Below are 16,470 nucleotides of genomic sequence, written 5' to 3'. Positions count from 1 at the left end.
GCGCAGCCTTTCACGCTGGGACTAGGCCGCGTAGCGATTGGTGGCCCCGCAGAGACTGAGGGCGCCTTTCGCAGGGCTCTGCCCAGCTCCGGCTTCTACACCTCCAGCTCCATGTTACGCCCCCTCCAACAGTCCCAGCAACATCGTTGGATGAGGTGGAGCTAAAAGGCAATAAAGAAAAAAGAAACCTTCTCTATCCTTCTCACATTACTTTGATAGATGTATGAGCTAGCGAGGAAATAATGGTTAGCGCAGCCAAATTTGCGTACTCTCTCCCCGCCGCTTCAGCCCGTGCCGATGATATCATCGCCTGTTGAAGACTTGAAGGAGACCTTGTAGAACACAAAATAAACTAGGGAATAAGAGGAGCCGATGAAACCAATTAAAGTTATAATAACTACAACCGTAGAGTTGCTCGAGTTAGTTCATAATATCATGAGCTATTGGAGTTCGACTTGTGGTAGCCTCTGTTTGAGCTCAGCTAGATCCTTGGGAAGCCGTGCTCTACATGTCCGCCGCCATCGCTGTTTGGCCTCACCGGCGACCGTACATTGGATCCGGTGCTCAATGCGACGGTGCTGCACCACCGTCGTCCTCCTCCGAGCCCGCACCCATCCACCGTTGCTGCTGCTATCGACCTCATGGACCAACTCGCAAATAGGATTCGGTGCTTCACACCGCACCAATAACCTCCTCCTCCTCGAGCTTGCAGCGCCGGTACGATCCTCCATCAAACCGCGTCGCTGGCCTCCCCCTCCCTGACCCGTGCTGGCCTCACTCCTCTCCTGACTCGGTTGCCCTTTCCCACCCCACAGCGTCGGCCTCCCTCCTCCTCCTGAGGTGAGTTTTCTCCATCACCTACCCTATAGATGCATAGGTGGATGGGTGGACATGTTACATGAATGAAATGACGAATGAATGGAAGAAAACGTGAGATAAATGATGTGCTTATAGTTACATTGAGATGAACCATAAAATGTGATGCCCATTTAGCTTTCAATTAAGTAAAATTCTAAATGCGGTGCACTTATATTTATTATATTTCTTTGAGGTATTACTTTCCGATAATTTTGTAATGTTGAATGTGGCAATACCAAGAAAGTGTGTATGTTATTCTGAAAATGACGTTTGGTCCCTAGTTTTCCGTTTAAAAAACTGATCCCTAGTTTTGATAAGATGACCACTAGCAAAAAAAAAAAAAAAACTCTACCGTGCAAATATATGAAAGAAAATGTATCTCCATCATGTATCTGCTCTTTTCTGTTCAAGAGATTAGGATGTACCATCTCGAATATTTAATCACAATACCTTTGTTATTTGTCATGTGTATGCGGTGCACGTGTTCCAATTTCGATCCATCTGGATAGGTGAAAATTCGTTGCTTCTTTTTTGTGTGAGCAAGCTAAACCATCTTTGTTTTTCTGTATAACAATATTCCAAGGCTATTGCTTCCTAGCCTCTGGTGGCGCAATGTGTGGACCATAGAGGCATGCCGAGGTGCAAGGTAGCGACATTTTACCGAAGTTGATTTTGTAGTCGCACAAAAGAGTAATGCAGGTAAAAGGTACCAAGAAGTTGAAATGGATGTGGGAGCTGCAAAAATATGAGACACCACTAGGAGAAACAACATGCTCCATAGCGTTAGTGAGTTCTTTTTATCAATAACACACAATACTCTTAACTCCTTTTCGATATGAAAGTACATATTTTCTTCGAGTCCAGAATCATTTACCTTATTTAGCTCTAATATAAAAAATAGTTTGAAATCACCAATTGAAATGCAAAATCAAGATGAAGGAACTGAATACAAAAAATAAACCTTATCATGCGGCCGATGCTTGATGAGATTCAGGCCGTCAAAACATCTTCAGCCATGGACTGCAACGTACGATCACACGACTGAGCTATCAAGCGTAGTAGGGACCATTGGAGCAACCTGCAAACACGGGAAGAATCATGGTAAGTGAACAATACAATGAGGGCCCAGATAGAGATTGATCAGTAGAGCTAGAGCTGGGGAAATTCGCAAAAAAGAAAAGAAGAGCTAGAGCCAAAGAGGGAGCAGCACGGCGTCTCCGCCACGTCGGAGTTGCAGATCCCACCAGGGCAGGTCACCGCGAAAACCAACGCGTCTACGACACCGGACACCACCTCGGCTCGGCACCTCACCACACGTCAACTGTGAACGGAAAAAAAGAAGGAAGGGTTTACCGAGAACGAGAGCCGAAACAAACCCAGGCGAGTTTATCTACCTATCCGCGGCCCGGTCGCGCAATCTCTCTCCTCCCTCTCCCCGCCCGACCCCCCCGCCCCCCTTCCGACGCGCCGCCGGAAACCCTAGCTCCACCGATCTACCTCTCTCCAGCACAGCCCAGCCCGGGGGAGGGGATGGCGGCGGCGCCGGCGGCGGGAGGGCAGGGCGGCGGGGGCATGGACGCCGCGCTCCTCGACGACATCATCCGACGCCTGCTCGAGGTGCGGACCGCGCGCCCCGGGAAGCAGGTGCAGCTCTCCGAGGCGGAGATCCGCCAGCTCTGCACCGTCTCCCGCGACATCTTCCTCAGCCAGCCCAACCTGCTCGAGCTCGAGGCGCCCATCAAGATCTGCGGTGCGTGGCCTTCCTCTGCTTCTGCTCCTCCCGCCCCCCTTCCCTCTTTCTCGCCTACGGCCGGCCGTGGCGGTAGATCTGGTTTGGTCGCGCCGCCAGTGGTCGAAGCTTGCGTCTCGTGGGATTCTGGCGATCGTGTGTCTACGTAGCGGTGGGGTAATCGCGGGCGTGTAGCATCAATCTGTGTTGTGGATTTAATAATCCTGTTTTTTGCTGGTTGGTGGATGCTAGAGCCTGTGTATTGATATTTTCCCAAGGGTTTTGATTTGTATATGGATATATGCCATTACCATGCTGGTGAGGAAATTTCAGCAGCAATATATGTGCACATATGATGAAAAAAAATCAGCTGTAGACATGGGGACGGGCATGAGGGCTTATAGAGGTTTACTTCGAATTGGTTACATCCTGTTTGCCAATTATGCTTGCAATATTTCTTGGGGTTTATTGCCAATATTGTTCTTACCAATATCTTCTCTGAGCTGCTGCTATGATAGATAGTTAGGTAAGTATTATAGTGTATGATGAGCAGCATATCGATGGAGTGGTGATAGAGGAATGCTACCACATTTAATTAAACATTTTGAATGGATCAAGCTGAAGTTAAATTCTTTTGGGGATACTGGTTCATCTTCAATTATATAACACCAATCATTTTGCTAACATCCCATTTTGAGCATGATTATTGATTCCTGACTAGCCTCTCCAAGGTTGGCCGTTTCTGGTTACTTGCGAGAAATTGTAATGGCAACTTGTTCTGAGCCTTCTCTATGTTCCCACTTCCCAGTTGAATTATAAACCTTAATCTTGCACTGGTATGCTTGTGCCTCTTTGCCATGTCCTTTCAGCAGGTTCCATAGGATGGTTGCGGTGGCTCACAGCTCACCCATAATTGCACTACTGTTCTGTTAGTATGGTCTTGCTGTGTCACATAATAGAGGGTTGGGCCTTGTGCAGAAGCAGGGTCTCTCGTCTTGTCTCACAACATGTGCCTTCAAGGTCCTGGGCTTGTATCAGCCTCCTTGCAACAAAAGCACTACCTAGAAATTATATTCCCCACAACACAAAATGCATGGGAGCTTTTGGAGCTGGGTGCGCCATTTTTTATGGCACATACCTCCTTTGCATGTTATTATCACCCTAGCAGAGGATTGACTTGTTACTAGCTTTTCTTTTGAAGTGTCTACACTAGGGTAGCGGTGTTGAGCATTGGAGCAACAAGATGTGTGTGTTGCATCTCCTGTTCGTGTGGTTATAGGTGCATGATCTGTGTAGGTCTTTGCAGCTGCAATCTGCAAAGTAGTTGCTGACCACTTGTTTCATTTGCAATTCCAAACGTAATGCTTCCTGATCTACTGAATTGTTAGTTTTCATCCTCTATATTATCATATTATTGTTGCTTGCCTCATAAATCTGTTATATGTTTCTGTTTTTACTGATGCAATCTTTGGACTGTGATTGCGCAATTTGGTCTTTAAGTCTTCACAGAATAGATAAATATTAGCATCTAACTGTAATCTCCCCTATCATTGGTATCAGGTGACATCCATGGTCAATACAGCGATCTTTTAAGGCTTTTTGAATATGGAGGCTTTCCTCCTGAAGCCAACTATCTATTCTTAGGTGATTATGTTGATCGAGGCAAACAAAGTTTGGAGACTATATGCCTTCTTCTTGCATACAAAATCAAGTACCCAGAGAACTTTTTCCTTCTGAGGGGCAATCATGAATGTGCTTCAATAAACAGAATATACGGATTTTATGATGAATGCAAACGTCGATTTAATGTGCGGCTATGGAAAGTTTTCACTGAATGTTTCAACACTCTCCCTGTGGCTGCTCTAATTGATGATAAAATATTATGTATGCATGGTGGACTCTCTCCTGATCTAACACACTTGGATGAGATAAAGAACTTGCAACGTCCAACCGATGTACCAGATCAAGGTCTACTATGCGACTTGCTTTGGTCAGATCCAGGAAAAGATGTTCAAGGGTGGGGCATGAATGATAGAGGGGTCTCATATACCTTTGGTGCTGACAAGGTTTCAGAATTCTTGGAAAAGCATGATCTTGATCTTATTTGTCGGGCTCACCAGGTACTGCCTTAGTATTTTGGTGCAACCTTTTCTTTATCTCATATTTCCCAGTCAACTGATAATTGAAGGTCATGTAATGTCAGGTTGTTGAGGATGGGTATGAATTCTTTGCTGACAGACAGCTTGTCACCATATTCTCAGCCCCAAATTATTGTGGTGAATTTGATAATGCTGGTGCGATGATGAGCGTTGATGAAACTTTGATGTGCTCGTTCCAAATTCTCAAACCTGCTGAGAGAAAAAACAAGTTTATGGGAAACAAAATGTGAGATGGTGAAGCTATTCCGCTTCCAGCAGCTCTGAGGTCAGTTACTCTGGTTCAATGTTGTCCTGCTCTTAACCAGACAAGTGTTGACTCACATTACTTGCGCATTTGTCGATGGTGCTACATGTATTTATTGTATTGCTTTTCCATTTTGCACATTGTATATGTGATAGATGCCTGATTTATTTGCTTTAGTGCAATGTGATAGCTAAAGTGAATTATTCTGTAAAGAATGATGAATATATCTGCGCAAGTAGCCTGTTTAGGTTATTTATATTCAATTCAACAGGATCCACCCAGGTACAAATAACAACTTGGTTCTCCTTAGTAGTTTTCACCATTTTACTTAAGTGGCACACAAACAAAGTCTAGCAGTATGTCATCTCGACCTGAAAATTGATCAGTTGCTCACTGAAGATGTTATTCTAGGAATGAGAAATAAACACCAAATTTGGCATTGCCTAGTCACTCTGCAAATGATCACAAGTCTTGTTAGACTGATGTTCCCAGTCCCATAATGTTCTGTTTCTGGATTACGGTACCCTACATGAGCTTATGAAACATCATTTATGACTACATTTTAGCTCATGACACTAATGTTGTGCAGGCTCTCCTGTGGATGCATCAAGACAAAAAGCATGCTGGCGCCAAGCGAGGGCAGCATTGGGCTACTTCTACCAGAGAAGCAAATAATATCATACCTAACTGTTCGCCTGGAAGTTACTCTTCATGGCAAGTGCCTGATTTTTTTCCCCTTTCCTGTTACCGTGTGTGAAACAATCATGTAGCTGTAGATATATTGATTATGGAAGGATGAAGTTGCCAAATTGACCTGAGGCGATTTCCTTCTCCAGCCAGGAAAAATTCTGAACATCAAGGAGTTTCTGTTTGCAAGTTTCACTATTTAAAAGCAGTTGTATCACTTGTATGGAGGTAAGGGCTGAGCTGAGGCTGTGTTATCTGTTGCTTGGATATGGATTGCTGTTTTAGTTTCGATCGAGGTGCCAAACATCAATTAGGCTGAAGAGTTGAGCAACACTGAAGGAGGTGCAGATGCTTGCTGACAACTTACAAAAGGCGATTCAACAGCTGACTTTTTGGATTATCGGTCAGATTAGTATTGCTGGACGTCGTAAATTTTGATGTGTTGGCCAGATTAGCTGCCAACTAGGAAATTCGTGTCTTGACTTGCATTATGGGATTCGCATTTGGACAATTTTGTTATGCTGTTACATGGGCGCCTCTGGTTTTTTGCTTACGATTTTTGCAAACAACATGCTGTGCCTTACGATTTTTGCAAACAACATGCAAGACAATAGTGTCTGGTTTTGCCTAGATATGCATCGCCTTACCCAATTCAGGGAAACGTCCGGACACTACTAAAATGTAATTGATGTTTTTCTGCAATCCGGGTCAGGGCAGGACTGCAAATAGCTTTCTACGCTGCTACCTCGGAAGCTCGGACAGGATGGGGGCGAAATTGTTTTCCGCTTTCCGGCCCGTAAATTTAGTCGGCCCTTACCTCCCGCAGACTGCTAGTGCATCTCAGCATAGGTACATCTGCACATTCAGGCCGCGAACGTGCACTTATTACACTTTTCTAACGCTCATTATGGAAGATAATAATGTCAAGACTAAACCTGTTATAAGCCTTGCGAAAAAAATATACATGCGGACTCTACCAAATTTGTTTTGAGAGCTGGCCATGATAAGCTGTGGATCTGATCCCTTCTTTTCTATTGTAATCGCTCCCAATTTACAAGATAAATCAGTGTGGGAACCAAGTATACAAGTATACAACAAGTATGGTGCAGATACAACATCCTGACTGAAATCTACGAACGAACAGTAGCTACCAAACGAACTGCCTTGCGCCAGCATCTTGGAGAAGGGCACGAGACCAACACGTCCAGAACGCCTATAATTGAGTCATCGGTGAAGCCTGTGCCCATACCTCAGTGATACGACAATATGTATTACTGGATCGTTGCATATGTTTCTTGTTTCATTTTCATTAGATTGCTCTCAATGTCTCTTAATACAGGTCTGTATCTGCATGAGATGGAAATGATTTAATTTCACCTGCAGAAACAAAGTGGGCTTAGGGGCAGGTAAGCAAGCGCAGTATACTTACAGTCGTGTGAGGTTATTCTGTGCTTGGACTGCTTTTCTAAGCTCAGCTGAAAGTTTCATTATCTCTGCCGACAACCCCTCAGATCTGCTCTGTTCTTTAATAAGCTGGTCCTATAGGAAGGAAAGCATGTGTTACAGTAAACCGATGACAATTTTAGTTACAATTGACAATGAGTCATCATCTAAACCCAAAAAAATTCAAAAAGCTCCAGCACTAACCTTTAGAGAAAGATTCTCAGTGACCAATTCCGGTGAGTTTGAGATGCTGTTGTCTGATTGGGTATTGATATTGCTTACTTTCAACAGGCTAGCTTGCTCAAGTCTTAGTTTCTCCAAGTGAGAACGAAGCTCTTCATTTTGCTTCAAACAATCTCTAACCTGAAATTTTCAGTTAAGAGGCAGATTTCTTCTGCAAAGGGTTTCGTAACATATCTATGCAGGAAATGACCAAGAAGATCCAGAGCACACCTGGTTTTCCCATTGCACTGTAACAGCTATGGCTTCTTGATAAGAAGTAGACAAGGCTGAGTTCTCCTCAAACAGTTTTTCTATTTCTGATGATTGAGAATCAATCTGTCCAACACAGTAAAATTATCCATCATTTATTGGAGTTAAATAATTCAAAAAGAAAGTAAAAACGGCATCAAGCACCTCCATTAACAGTTTTTGACGACTTCCCTCTAGCCTCTCAACCATCAAAGCCATATCATGCAACTGGTTTTCAAGTTTTTCCCTATCTTGCTGTCATAATGAAAATTTGGTCAGTAGCTAGGTGCAGTTTACATGAATAGCTTAGCGCAGCTAGAAAAATACCATGAACAGACAACACTACAGGTACAAGTTTGTTAGATACACTACCATTGAAAATGCCTTGCGTGCAGCAAACTCAGAAGCGTCCTCTGCATGGAAGGAAAGTGTTTAATTCAAGGTTCATGTAAATCTTATAACCCGAGGATCCTCAGAAATCATGCTTAATTTTGGATCTCACAAGAAAGAACTACCTTAGCATGTAGCTTAAATACCACTAGAATATGAACAGTGTGAAGTAATCAAAGAGACTGCAGAATGACATATATGCAAGAGTGCCTATGCCAATAAGTAGCATGAAGTCACATGTTTACATAGGGTTACATGGATTGTACTTTCTCACATTATAAAAGATATGTATCCTCCATACCTGTAGCTTTCTTTGTCAACACAGCAATTTGGTCTTCCAACTGTTGCTTTTCAGCCTCCAGAGAAGCAAAGCGGGATTGCTCTTCGGCCAGTTTTTCTTGCTCTAGTTGCCTCAGTTGGGACTCTTCAGCTAATTTTTGCTGCTCCTGCTGCCTTAGCAATGACTCTTGCTGTGTTGCATTTTAGATGTAAAGATTAGGGAAGGAGTGAAATAATATAAAACTCAAGTTTTTTTTTTTGAATAAATCAACCTTTAGCTGTGCCTGTAAATCTTGTATCTCCTTTTCCATGGCATGAGATTCCTCACTCGATGTTCCCATTGGAAATCCACTATAAGAGTTGCCCATTACTTGCTGCTGCAGGGTATTTAGCTGTGCTCTCAAGGAGGCCGAGTCTTGTTCTGCCTGTGCATTTTAACTTTTCAAGGTTAGCAAAATGATGATACGGCTAAAAAGGAACAGCTTTTAATAAATACCCTATACTGCTCCTCTTCTGCTTCCTTCAGCTGTTTCTTCATGCTCCTGAGTTGAGCTAGAGCATCCTCCTACTTAGAATGCCAGGCCAGAGACAAAATGAGAATTCAGCATGCATAATAGGAGTACATGGTAGCACAAATGCAGTAACAAAAAATGTGCTTAATACCTTAGCAACTACTGCAGCATCTTTCTCCAAAGAAATGTCATTCAAAGTTTTTCTCAGAGAGGGCACTACGTTCCGCTCCTGCAGATAACAAATCAAGTTTCAAAGGTTAGAACAAGAAAAAACTAGGAGCCCAGCACCAATAACAATACACTCTATGATACTCACGAGATCATTCAAACGGTTTACAAGGGCATCCTTCTCAACTTCCTTCTCAGCAATCTAGCAGAGAAAATCAATATCAAAACTTGCCAATCCTGGAGTAAACTACACATTGAAACTGATTTGCATAAGTACCTTGGACAAGAGCATTTTGTTTTCCCTCTCCAATTCCACATTTCCATTTTCAAGTTCTTGAACTCGAGCAAGAAGCTAGCATTCATAAAAAAAACCTAGTTACCATCTAGAAAAGACAGGGGGCTCTTATTTGCAACTATGATACAATTTATCAACGATCGAGGGCTCTTGAACTGTGTATGCTAAACTGACCTCAGCTCCGGCTCTTTGGTTCCCTTAAAAGATCATCACCGTCAATACAGCCGTACGCGGAACGAAAAACAGGACAAAGTTAGCATCTAAGTAAAGAAAATCAAGAGAGGATCACAATGAGTAATCAAAAAGTGAGAGACGGAGAGAAGGATGTACCAACCGTAAGGGTCGACGTGAGACGCCGCGGTCGGCGGGGCCTGTTGCATCCTCTCGGCGGCTCTCTTCTGCCGGATCTCTTCCAGCTGCCACAAACACGCACACACGCGACATAATTGGGACCTCGGATCTCAGAAGCTGGTAGTTACGGGGGCGCGGATCTGCGCGCCATCCCGTCTCAGAAACGGGCGAAATAAGAGGAAGAGGAGAAGAAGGCGTACGGTACGGCGGCCCCGCGATGCGTGGTGGGCTTCCATTGCCGTGGCGGTTGAACGACCGATGGGTATCGATTTGGGAGCTCCGGATCGGAGGCGGCCGGAGCTCCCTGGTTCCCTCGGTTATGGGATGCCTCGGGCGGGGGCGAGATGGGCGAGCCGGAAGAGGAAGAAGGCGAAGAGGTAGGAGGGAACAAACCGAAAACCGTGGGCCCCCGGGTTGGCCCAAATCTAGCAGGCGCACATGGGCCCCGGGTTTGGGTAGCGCGCGGGGATGGCCGGGACCGACTACACCGGACGTACGGCCCAGCTAGCCGAACGCTACGTAAATACAAATTTATTGTTGTCTTTAAAATACAGATTTATTGCTACAACTTTCACGAAAAAAAATTAAATATGCAGACTAATTGTTGTCGAACGCTCACACAACTTGACCTTTTCAAATCAAAATACACCATAGAAAATAACTGTACGGTGTTCAGGTGAAAAAATGTTAGGATGCCCTTAATTCTCAAGAAAAATGTTCTAGTATCCACCTTGGTGTTTGCTTAAATTACTAATACCACACAGTTTTCACCGTACCGAATGCATCAAATATTAAGCATAAATGACCGACAATATGGCACCACCAATGTCGTGTAGAAGCCCAATAGATAAATAAAAGACGACTAACGTAGCTGTCAATCTGTTTACATTTCCACAGATGACTATTATCTTTAGCTTTTGCTTGGAACAGGATGAACCTACCACGTACAGGCACAGCACAGCCTTCACATTATAGTAGTCGCCTGGGCTAGTTACACTGGATTTTCGCTGCTCTGCCTAATTCCACATTCCCCCACATCTTACATGCCCTAGTTTGGGCAAACAAATATATTTACAAATGAAAGAATATTGTACAAGTCCACCTTCCCTTGACCTGAACAAGATCTCGAGGGTGCACGGAAGCAGCTAATGGCTCTGGCTGTGCATCTGGCCAAGCCTGGTGTTGAGAGCTTCGATATATGTGCGCAGACGATGCCGATCAGATCTTGTCAGAGTCAAAGGGGGGTTGAGGGCCAGTAATGGTGCCTCGATCAGGAGAAACCGCAGCATGGATACCGCCCTCGTATACCCAGTCTTGGCATCTGCTGCTTTCCCGAACATCTCATCGACCTGCGAATTAGGATGAGAAGTACAAGAAGGACAATGGGCGGTCAAGAGGTAAACAACATGTTACATTAGTTCTGGAATGGAATACATTGAGCTTCACTTACACCACCACGTCTTCCTATATGTAAGGCAGACTGAAATATTATTTCAATCGCATCAGGCATCTCTGTACCATCTGCATGCATAAGAACACTATCAGCATCTAAAAGGATTTACCAGCTATCTGCCCTACACTATCATAATGATCCACAATTGCCGGAATGTTTAACATACCAGCTATCTGTCCTACAGTGCTGGCTAGTTCTTCAGCATATTCAACATCAGAGAGAAACTGTCTCTCTATCTGCATGCAGGCATCATCAACCAGCTGAGAGTTTGCAAGCAAATGGGGAACATCAGCACATAGCCCCTTCATAGGGATATCCTGGGAAGGAGACTCTCTTGCAGCTGAAGCTACAAACGTATTGCATAAATGAATTGCTTGCTTCCAGGTTGCAAGAACAATTAGCTGAATAGAGAATGCCTCCAAGTGTCTGCCAGCTTTGATCTTCAATTAGGTGGTTGATCAGCAAAACAAAAGCAAGTCAGTAGGTGCTTAATTGCCACTGAGAAACATTTTTAATTGCTAATTGCAGCCTGAAGCTCTTCTTATTATAGAAAACTTAGGTCTAGGCAGTTCAGTGTAACTCACAAATTTTGTTTGCTAGAATACATAAAACTTTAGGGCATCATTTGAATAATAAATTAAGGGAATCTGCACCCATATATCACTTAAGATGCACTTTTCATCTATACCACCAGGTTAGTCAATGACATGTGGCCATGTGGGGTATGATCCTACATGTCATTAACACAAGGCAGATGGTACTGATGAAAGGTGCACATTAGGTGGTGGTATGGATGAAATTATTTCAACTAATAATAACCATCTCCAAAGGTTCAGTCGAAGTGAAATAAAACATGAGCAAATCACATAGGAAAAGAATCCAAACATCATCAAGGCGATAAATTTTACCTCATCTTTGACCAACCCTGCTATGGCTGATGCATACTGCTCCAACAATCTAATCCTTGTCAGATAATCAGATGGGGGCTGATCAATGGCATCACTCATATCTGCGGATCCCTGTGAAGTGCCAGATGCTGGAGAACAGTGGCTATCCAAGCTACCAGTCCCAGCAGATTGTTGTCTATTAAACGGCACACCATTTATCGGCATTGGTGCACTCGATAAAGTCAACTTGGGTGGCGAAACAGATGAATTATCGTATTTTGCTGGCAAGTTCAGCTGTCGAGAGGCATTTGTTGAAGAAGATGAACCCTCTGGGAGTGGTCCAGACACAAAGACATATTCCTGATCTACAAACTCTAATGAATCAATGATAGGGGAATCTACATTTACAAAGTAAAGAAATAATAAATTCAGTACGAATTATTCATAATTACACTGAAGATGTGCTTGATGGGCAAATTACTTCCATACCTTCAGGATAACCACCTTTACGACCTTGTACTTCATCAATATTGCTTTCCTTGGTCTTTTTACCAGCATGGTCATGGTGTTGGCTACTAGGAGGATGATTATTACCCAAGACATATCTGGAGAACAGACCAATATGTTTCGATGGACTCTGGCCTGAAGTTTTGTCCAATCTTTTACCCATGGGGAACCCATAAGATTTCATCGGACTTTTACTGTCAGGAACTGGACTCTCATCCTGTCCACTTGACTCATCATCCAAAGGAAAAGGCATACAATCTTCTTGAGAACTTTGGCTTGAAGGCAAATCTCTAATGTCAGATGGTGTCCGGCTGTAAATGCAATGCAGATTGCAGAATATTAAACATAATCCAAGATGTCGTAAGATCAAAGGTAGTGCAGACAAAAAAAAATACCTCAAGGTCCTCTCTGGAGCATGTTCAGAAAGAAATGGGTGATGCACAAATTCTTCAACTGTAAGCCGCTCCACTGGATCAATTACACAGATTAGCACAGCATTGTTAATGTTAACCCATAGCTGCATAGGAACAGCAATAGCATAACGTGATATTCAGTTTGTCTCTTTTAAATACTATATGAGCCTAATGGCTGTACATAATTAGTGTAGGCACTAGTGCAAAGCTCAAATGCAAAAACAGAAACTATCCACTTGTGATGTTTCTTATTTCCTAAAATACTTTTGCAAAAAAACAAATATCCCTTGATAAAAGTGATTTCTCAGAGAACCCTTTTGTCTATGCAAAATTTTCTTAACTTAAGGTATATACTGAGTTGAATATCAAATCTCAAAAAGCTACAAACAGAATCATAGTAAGAAGAAAAGGATACACGACAATGCCAGTATAACTACTCTTGCTATTATAACTCATTTTTAGAAGTAATATTTGCTGTGTCAGAAAAGCAAGCAAATGTAATGTACTACTTCTATCATTTTCCCATTACATGTAGTGACATAAGAAATAATGACGTGAAGCAAACTTCTTTCACCCCATCAGTTACAATATAATAAAAAGTCTCTATGTAACTAAAAATTAGTGATTGGTACCTGAATTGAGTCGCAGCAACTTTCTGCACAAATCAATGCAACCATGGCTCAACTCACAATCAGATGGGAATTGTATTTCACGTGACCTGAGTATATTTTTAAGCAGCTGTGGAGCAAATAACATTTTTCCCCGTTAGCACTTGTACTTGTAGTCAAATCTAGATCAGACATACAGAAGTTATCGGAAAAACGGGAGGAAAACCTGGATCTGATTATCCCCATTAAAAGGTGGAATTCCGGTAACAAGTTGATAGAGAATGACACCCACACTCCATAGATCTGCCTGTTCTGTCAGAAAAGGACCATTAAACACTGCATGACGCACAAGCAATAATAGATGATAAACCTCATAAGAAACAGAAAAATGCTCAGACCTTTGCATCATACTTCTGTGCTTGCATGACTTCTGGAGCCATGTAAAGTGGTGAACCACAAAGTGTTTCAGCAAGGGCAAATGGTTGCAAAAACCTGCTCAAGGGAAGGGTGAAAGCAAACTATCATATGTATGATATTATCAAACTGCTAGATGGCTCATTAAAGCATACATCCTTAAAAGCCAACTTGGTCCAACAAAATCATGGGGCATGGAGAGAAAGCTATGCAGATGTTACTATGGACTAAGATGCAAGGAGTCAAAGCTACACATGATCATGCAATCCTTTATGTAATTTTGAATTAAGAGCTGAATAGCTGAACAATAAAGCAGACCTGAATGCTGTAAGCTACTAGGAGTCAAGATAACTTTTTTATTAATTTATTAATAAGGTGCATCAGTATTCAGTGTACAAAACTTTTCATGCAGATAAAATAGTTTAGCTACATCATGAAATGTTGTTCCGATTTATACTTGCAGCAAAAGCAACAATGAAAGATATAATGTGACCCAAGTGTATAAATATGTCGCAGAAGTGTTCTGGATTTGTTTATTTTGGTTTTATGCGGAGGGCTTCAGAAAATCACTACTTGGCAGTAGCCCTAAAAGATCCTAGAGGAGATATAGTGCTGCATCAAAAGCATACAATCTAGATTCACTGACATAAGCTGCTGAAATTGGTACCATGGTAATTCGGAAATGTTGTTAACATTCTTTCGAATGCCAAATAATAAATATGCCAGTTTCAAATAGTGTATGGGGCAGAGATTATTTAAAAATCTTGCATATTAATTGCAGATATGTTTTAAGAAATATTGCACAATTTTTTTTGTCTGAAATGTGAAATATCTTTTGCGTGCTGCAATAGCTTATTGGAGCCTTGTTAAGGGAATTTTTTTATGCAGTAGTGTAACTTTTGCAACATTTAGATCAGAGGATATACAGGATATACACTGGAATGGCTAACCCACTTGCTGGCACTTTGCAGTCAAGAAAAAGAACTGTGCATTTTATAGGGAATGTCTGTTACGAAAGGAGCAGACCAGTATGTCCATGGTCCAGAGTGTTACATGTACTTGAAAATTCAGGACATCTGTAAAATATCTACTAACATTTTTTTCATCTAAAAAAATGAAAGGAATGGAACATGAATAACTCACTTTGCAAATCCAAAGTCGGCAATCTTCAACAGAGAATTTTCATTGTTTTCAACAAGAAGAATGTTCTGTTTGCAAAACCACGAATCAGAGTCCAATAAATTAGATAAATTTAACCAACATATCATTCTTGAACCATTGACCAGCAATTGTGGGAAATTAAAACTAGACATCAAGTAAGAACCTGAGGTTTTAGGTCTCGATGAACCACGTTATTGTCACGAAGCATTTGCAGACCAGATGCTGCAGATAAAAAGGGAGGAATTACAAAAAAGGCTCAAGAGAGGGAGAGGGGAAGGGGATAAATCACTTGCCTAACTGACGGATGAAATGCTTTGCAACTGTTTCAGAAACTCTTTTATGCCGTTGAAGGTATGCATGTAAGTCACCACCTCGGCAATACTCCAATATGAGATATATCCTCCCATGATCCTGATCATATACAACAGTCATGTATGGAAATTACTAACTAGAAACAGACTGTTCTACTGTCCCTCTGCATGAGGAACTTCTTTTATTTGCTGAACAACAAGCAGACAACAACATCAATACCAGAGACAAATTCGAGCCTTGAGTTTGCCATTAAACTGGTAAAATTCACTCAGAATTGAGACATCAAAGCATTACAACTTGTACTGTTCCAATGTTCACTAAAATCCTAACTGACATCCAGAAAGCTAACCAAGTTGAAGCTCATCGGTAGGATTTCACCAAACCATACGTCCATCAGGACTGAACCTCCCATTACCAGCAAGGCAGCAACTGATGAGTGAACAACCAATCCATCATCCAAGGGGACATCAAGTTAGACAGGTTACCCTTTGCTTGAAGTCTCTACCTACCTAAATTGCTCAAAGTAAAGTAGAATTCAGCTAAGGAACTTCCCGATTTCATACATCCTATGCTTACTATTAGAACCCATCAGCACCAAAATCTCGCAGATCCAGAGCAATAGCACGGGAGATCATGAGGGACGTCAAATGGGGCGGCTAGCCGCGGGGCGGGTACCTTGACGGAGTCGTGGAGTGCGATGACGTTGGGGTGTCGGATGCGGCGGAGGATGTCGACCTCGGAGAGGAGGCTCTCGCGGAGCTTCCTGCTGAGCCGCTCCATGGCGATCTCCTTCACCGCCACCTCCGTGCCCCGCTCCTGGTGCCGTCCCAGCCACACCTGCGAGTACGCCCCCGACCCGATCGGCCGCAGCAGCTCGTACTCCCCCACCCGCCGCCCGCCGCCGCCCCCGCCGCCCCGGCCGCTGGCGCCGTCCCCCATCGCTCCCGTGTCAAGTCAGAAACCTATCGCGCCGTCGCGGCTCTCAGGGGACGGCGCCGCCGCGCAGGAGAGATGCCGCCGCGGGGAGAAGCAACCGTGTCGTTGCAGCGAAGAGAAGGCGAGAGAAGGAAACCGGGTCAGGTCGTGCTCACCCGCGGCGGGGCCGGCCCTATGGTTATATCCCTATCCG

General features: G+C 43.2%; 3 protein-coding genes across 4 annotated transcripts; 1 reads left to right on the top strand and 2 right to left on the bottom strand.

Annotated features, from left to right (window-relative positions):
• The first annotated feature begins 2,215 nt into the window (after positions 1-2,215).
• On the top strand, positions 2,216-6,204 carry LOC112874353 (serine/threonine-protein phosphatase PP1). The gene is made up of 4 exons (XM_025937631.1): positions 2,216-2,608; positions 4,148-4,707; positions 4,791-5,011; positions 5,580-6,204. Exons 1-3 carry the CDS (start codon positions 2,389-2,391, stop codon positions 4,974-4,976), a joined length of 966 nt encoding a protein of 321 aa, XP_025793416.1. The 5' UTR covers positions 2,216-2,388; the 3' UTR covers positions 4,977-5,011; positions 5,580-6,204.
• Positions 6,205-6,672: 468 nt separating this feature from the next.
• LOC112874352 (flagellar attachment zone protein 1) lies at positions 6,673-9,947 on the bottom strand. Its single transcript, XM_025937629.1, has 15 exons — positions 9,787-9,947; positions 9,570-9,651; positions 9,410-9,432; positions 9,218-9,292; positions 9,089-9,142; positions 8,924-9,001; positions 8,757-8,825; positions 8,533-8,685; positions 8,283-8,451; positions 7,964-8,004; positions 7,757-7,846; positions 7,574-7,678; positions 7,325-7,483; positions 7,107-7,216; positions 6,673-7,024 (listed from the first exon to the last, which is right to left on the bottom strand). The coding sequence occupies exons 1-15, from the start codon at positions 9,820-9,822 to the stop codon at positions 6,949-6,951; spliced, it is 1,320 nt and encodes a 439-aa protein (XP_025793414.1). The 5' UTR covers positions 9,823-9,947; the 3' UTR covers positions 6,673-6,948.
• Positions 9,948-10,403: 456 nt separating this feature from the next.
• Positions 10,404-16,450, bottom strand: LOC112872937 (serine/threonine-protein kinase ATG1c-like). Of its 2 annotated transcripts, none has more exons than XM_025935971.1 (13): positions 16,017-16,450; positions 15,323-15,440; positions 15,193-15,251; positions 15,012-15,076; positions 13,853-13,946; positions 13,681-13,761; positions 13,479-13,584; positions 12,829-12,901; positions 12,416-12,744; positions 11,948-12,291; positions 11,206-11,479; positions 11,037-11,107; positions 10,404-10,935 (listed from the first exon to the last, which is right to left on the bottom strand). In XM_025935971.1, exons 1-13 carry the CDS (start codon positions 16,278-16,280, stop codon positions 10,732-10,734), a joined length of 2,082 nt encoding a protein of 693 aa, XP_025791756.1. In that variant the 5' UTR covers positions 16,281-16,450; the 3' UTR covers positions 10,404-10,731. The 2 variants fall into 2 exon arrangements, with proteins under 2 accessions (XP_025791756.1, XP_025791755.1); XM_025935970.1 differs by having other exon boundaries at positions 11,948-12,324; positions 16,017-16,449.
• Positions 16,451-16,470: the final 20 nt, after the last annotated feature.

Source organism: Panicum hallii, chromosome 9 (assembly GCF_002211085.1).
Source record: "Panicum hallii strain FIL2 chromosome 9, PHallii_v3.1, whole genome shotgun sequence".
In the NCBI taxonomy this organism is placed as follows: Eukaryota; Viridiplantae; Streptophyta; class Magnoliopsida; order Poales; family Poaceae; genus Panicum; species Panicum hallii.
This window is presented reverse-complemented; position numbering and strand designations above follow the sequence as displayed.

Bases quoted from the DNA above. Each gene is read 5' to 3' on its own strand.
- LOC112874352 (XM_025937629.1), bottom strand. From the start codon at position 9,822: ATGGAAGCCCACCACGCATCGCGGGGCCGCCGTACC. The intron at 7,679-7,756 runs GTGCTTGATGCC...TGTGTTGGACAG, and splicing joins GTCAAAAACTGTTAATGGAG to ATTGATTCTCAATCATCAGA. The intron at 7,484-7,573 runs GTGTGCTCTGGA...TGAAAATTTCAG, and splicing joins CAGTGCAATGGGAAAACCAG to GTTAGAGATTGTTTGAAGCA.
- LOC112874353 (XM_025937631.1), top strand. From the start codon at position 2,389: ATGGCGGCGGCGCCGGCGGCGGGAGGGCAGGGCGGCGGGGGCATGGAC. The intron at 2,609-4,147 runs GTGCGTGGCCTT...CATTGGTATCAG, and splicing joins GGCGCCCATCAAGATCTGCG to GTGACATCCATGGTCAATAC. The intron at 4,708-4,790 runs GTACTGCCTTAG...ATGTAATGTCAG, and splicing joins TTATTTGTCGGGCTCACCAG to GTTGTTGAGGATGGGTATGA.
- LOC112872937 (XM_025935970.1), bottom strand. From the start codon at position 16,280: ATGGGGGACGGCGCCAGCGGCCGGGGCGGCGGGGGCGGCGGCGGGCGG. The intron at 13,585-13,680 runs GTTTTCCTCCCG...TTTGCTCCACAG, and splicing joins ATGGGGATAATCAGATCCAG to CTGCTTAAAAATATACTCAG. The intron at 11,480-11,947 runs GTAAAATTTATC...ACCTAATTGAAG, and splicing joins CAGGGTTGGTCAAAGATGAG to ATCAAAGCTGGCAGACACTT.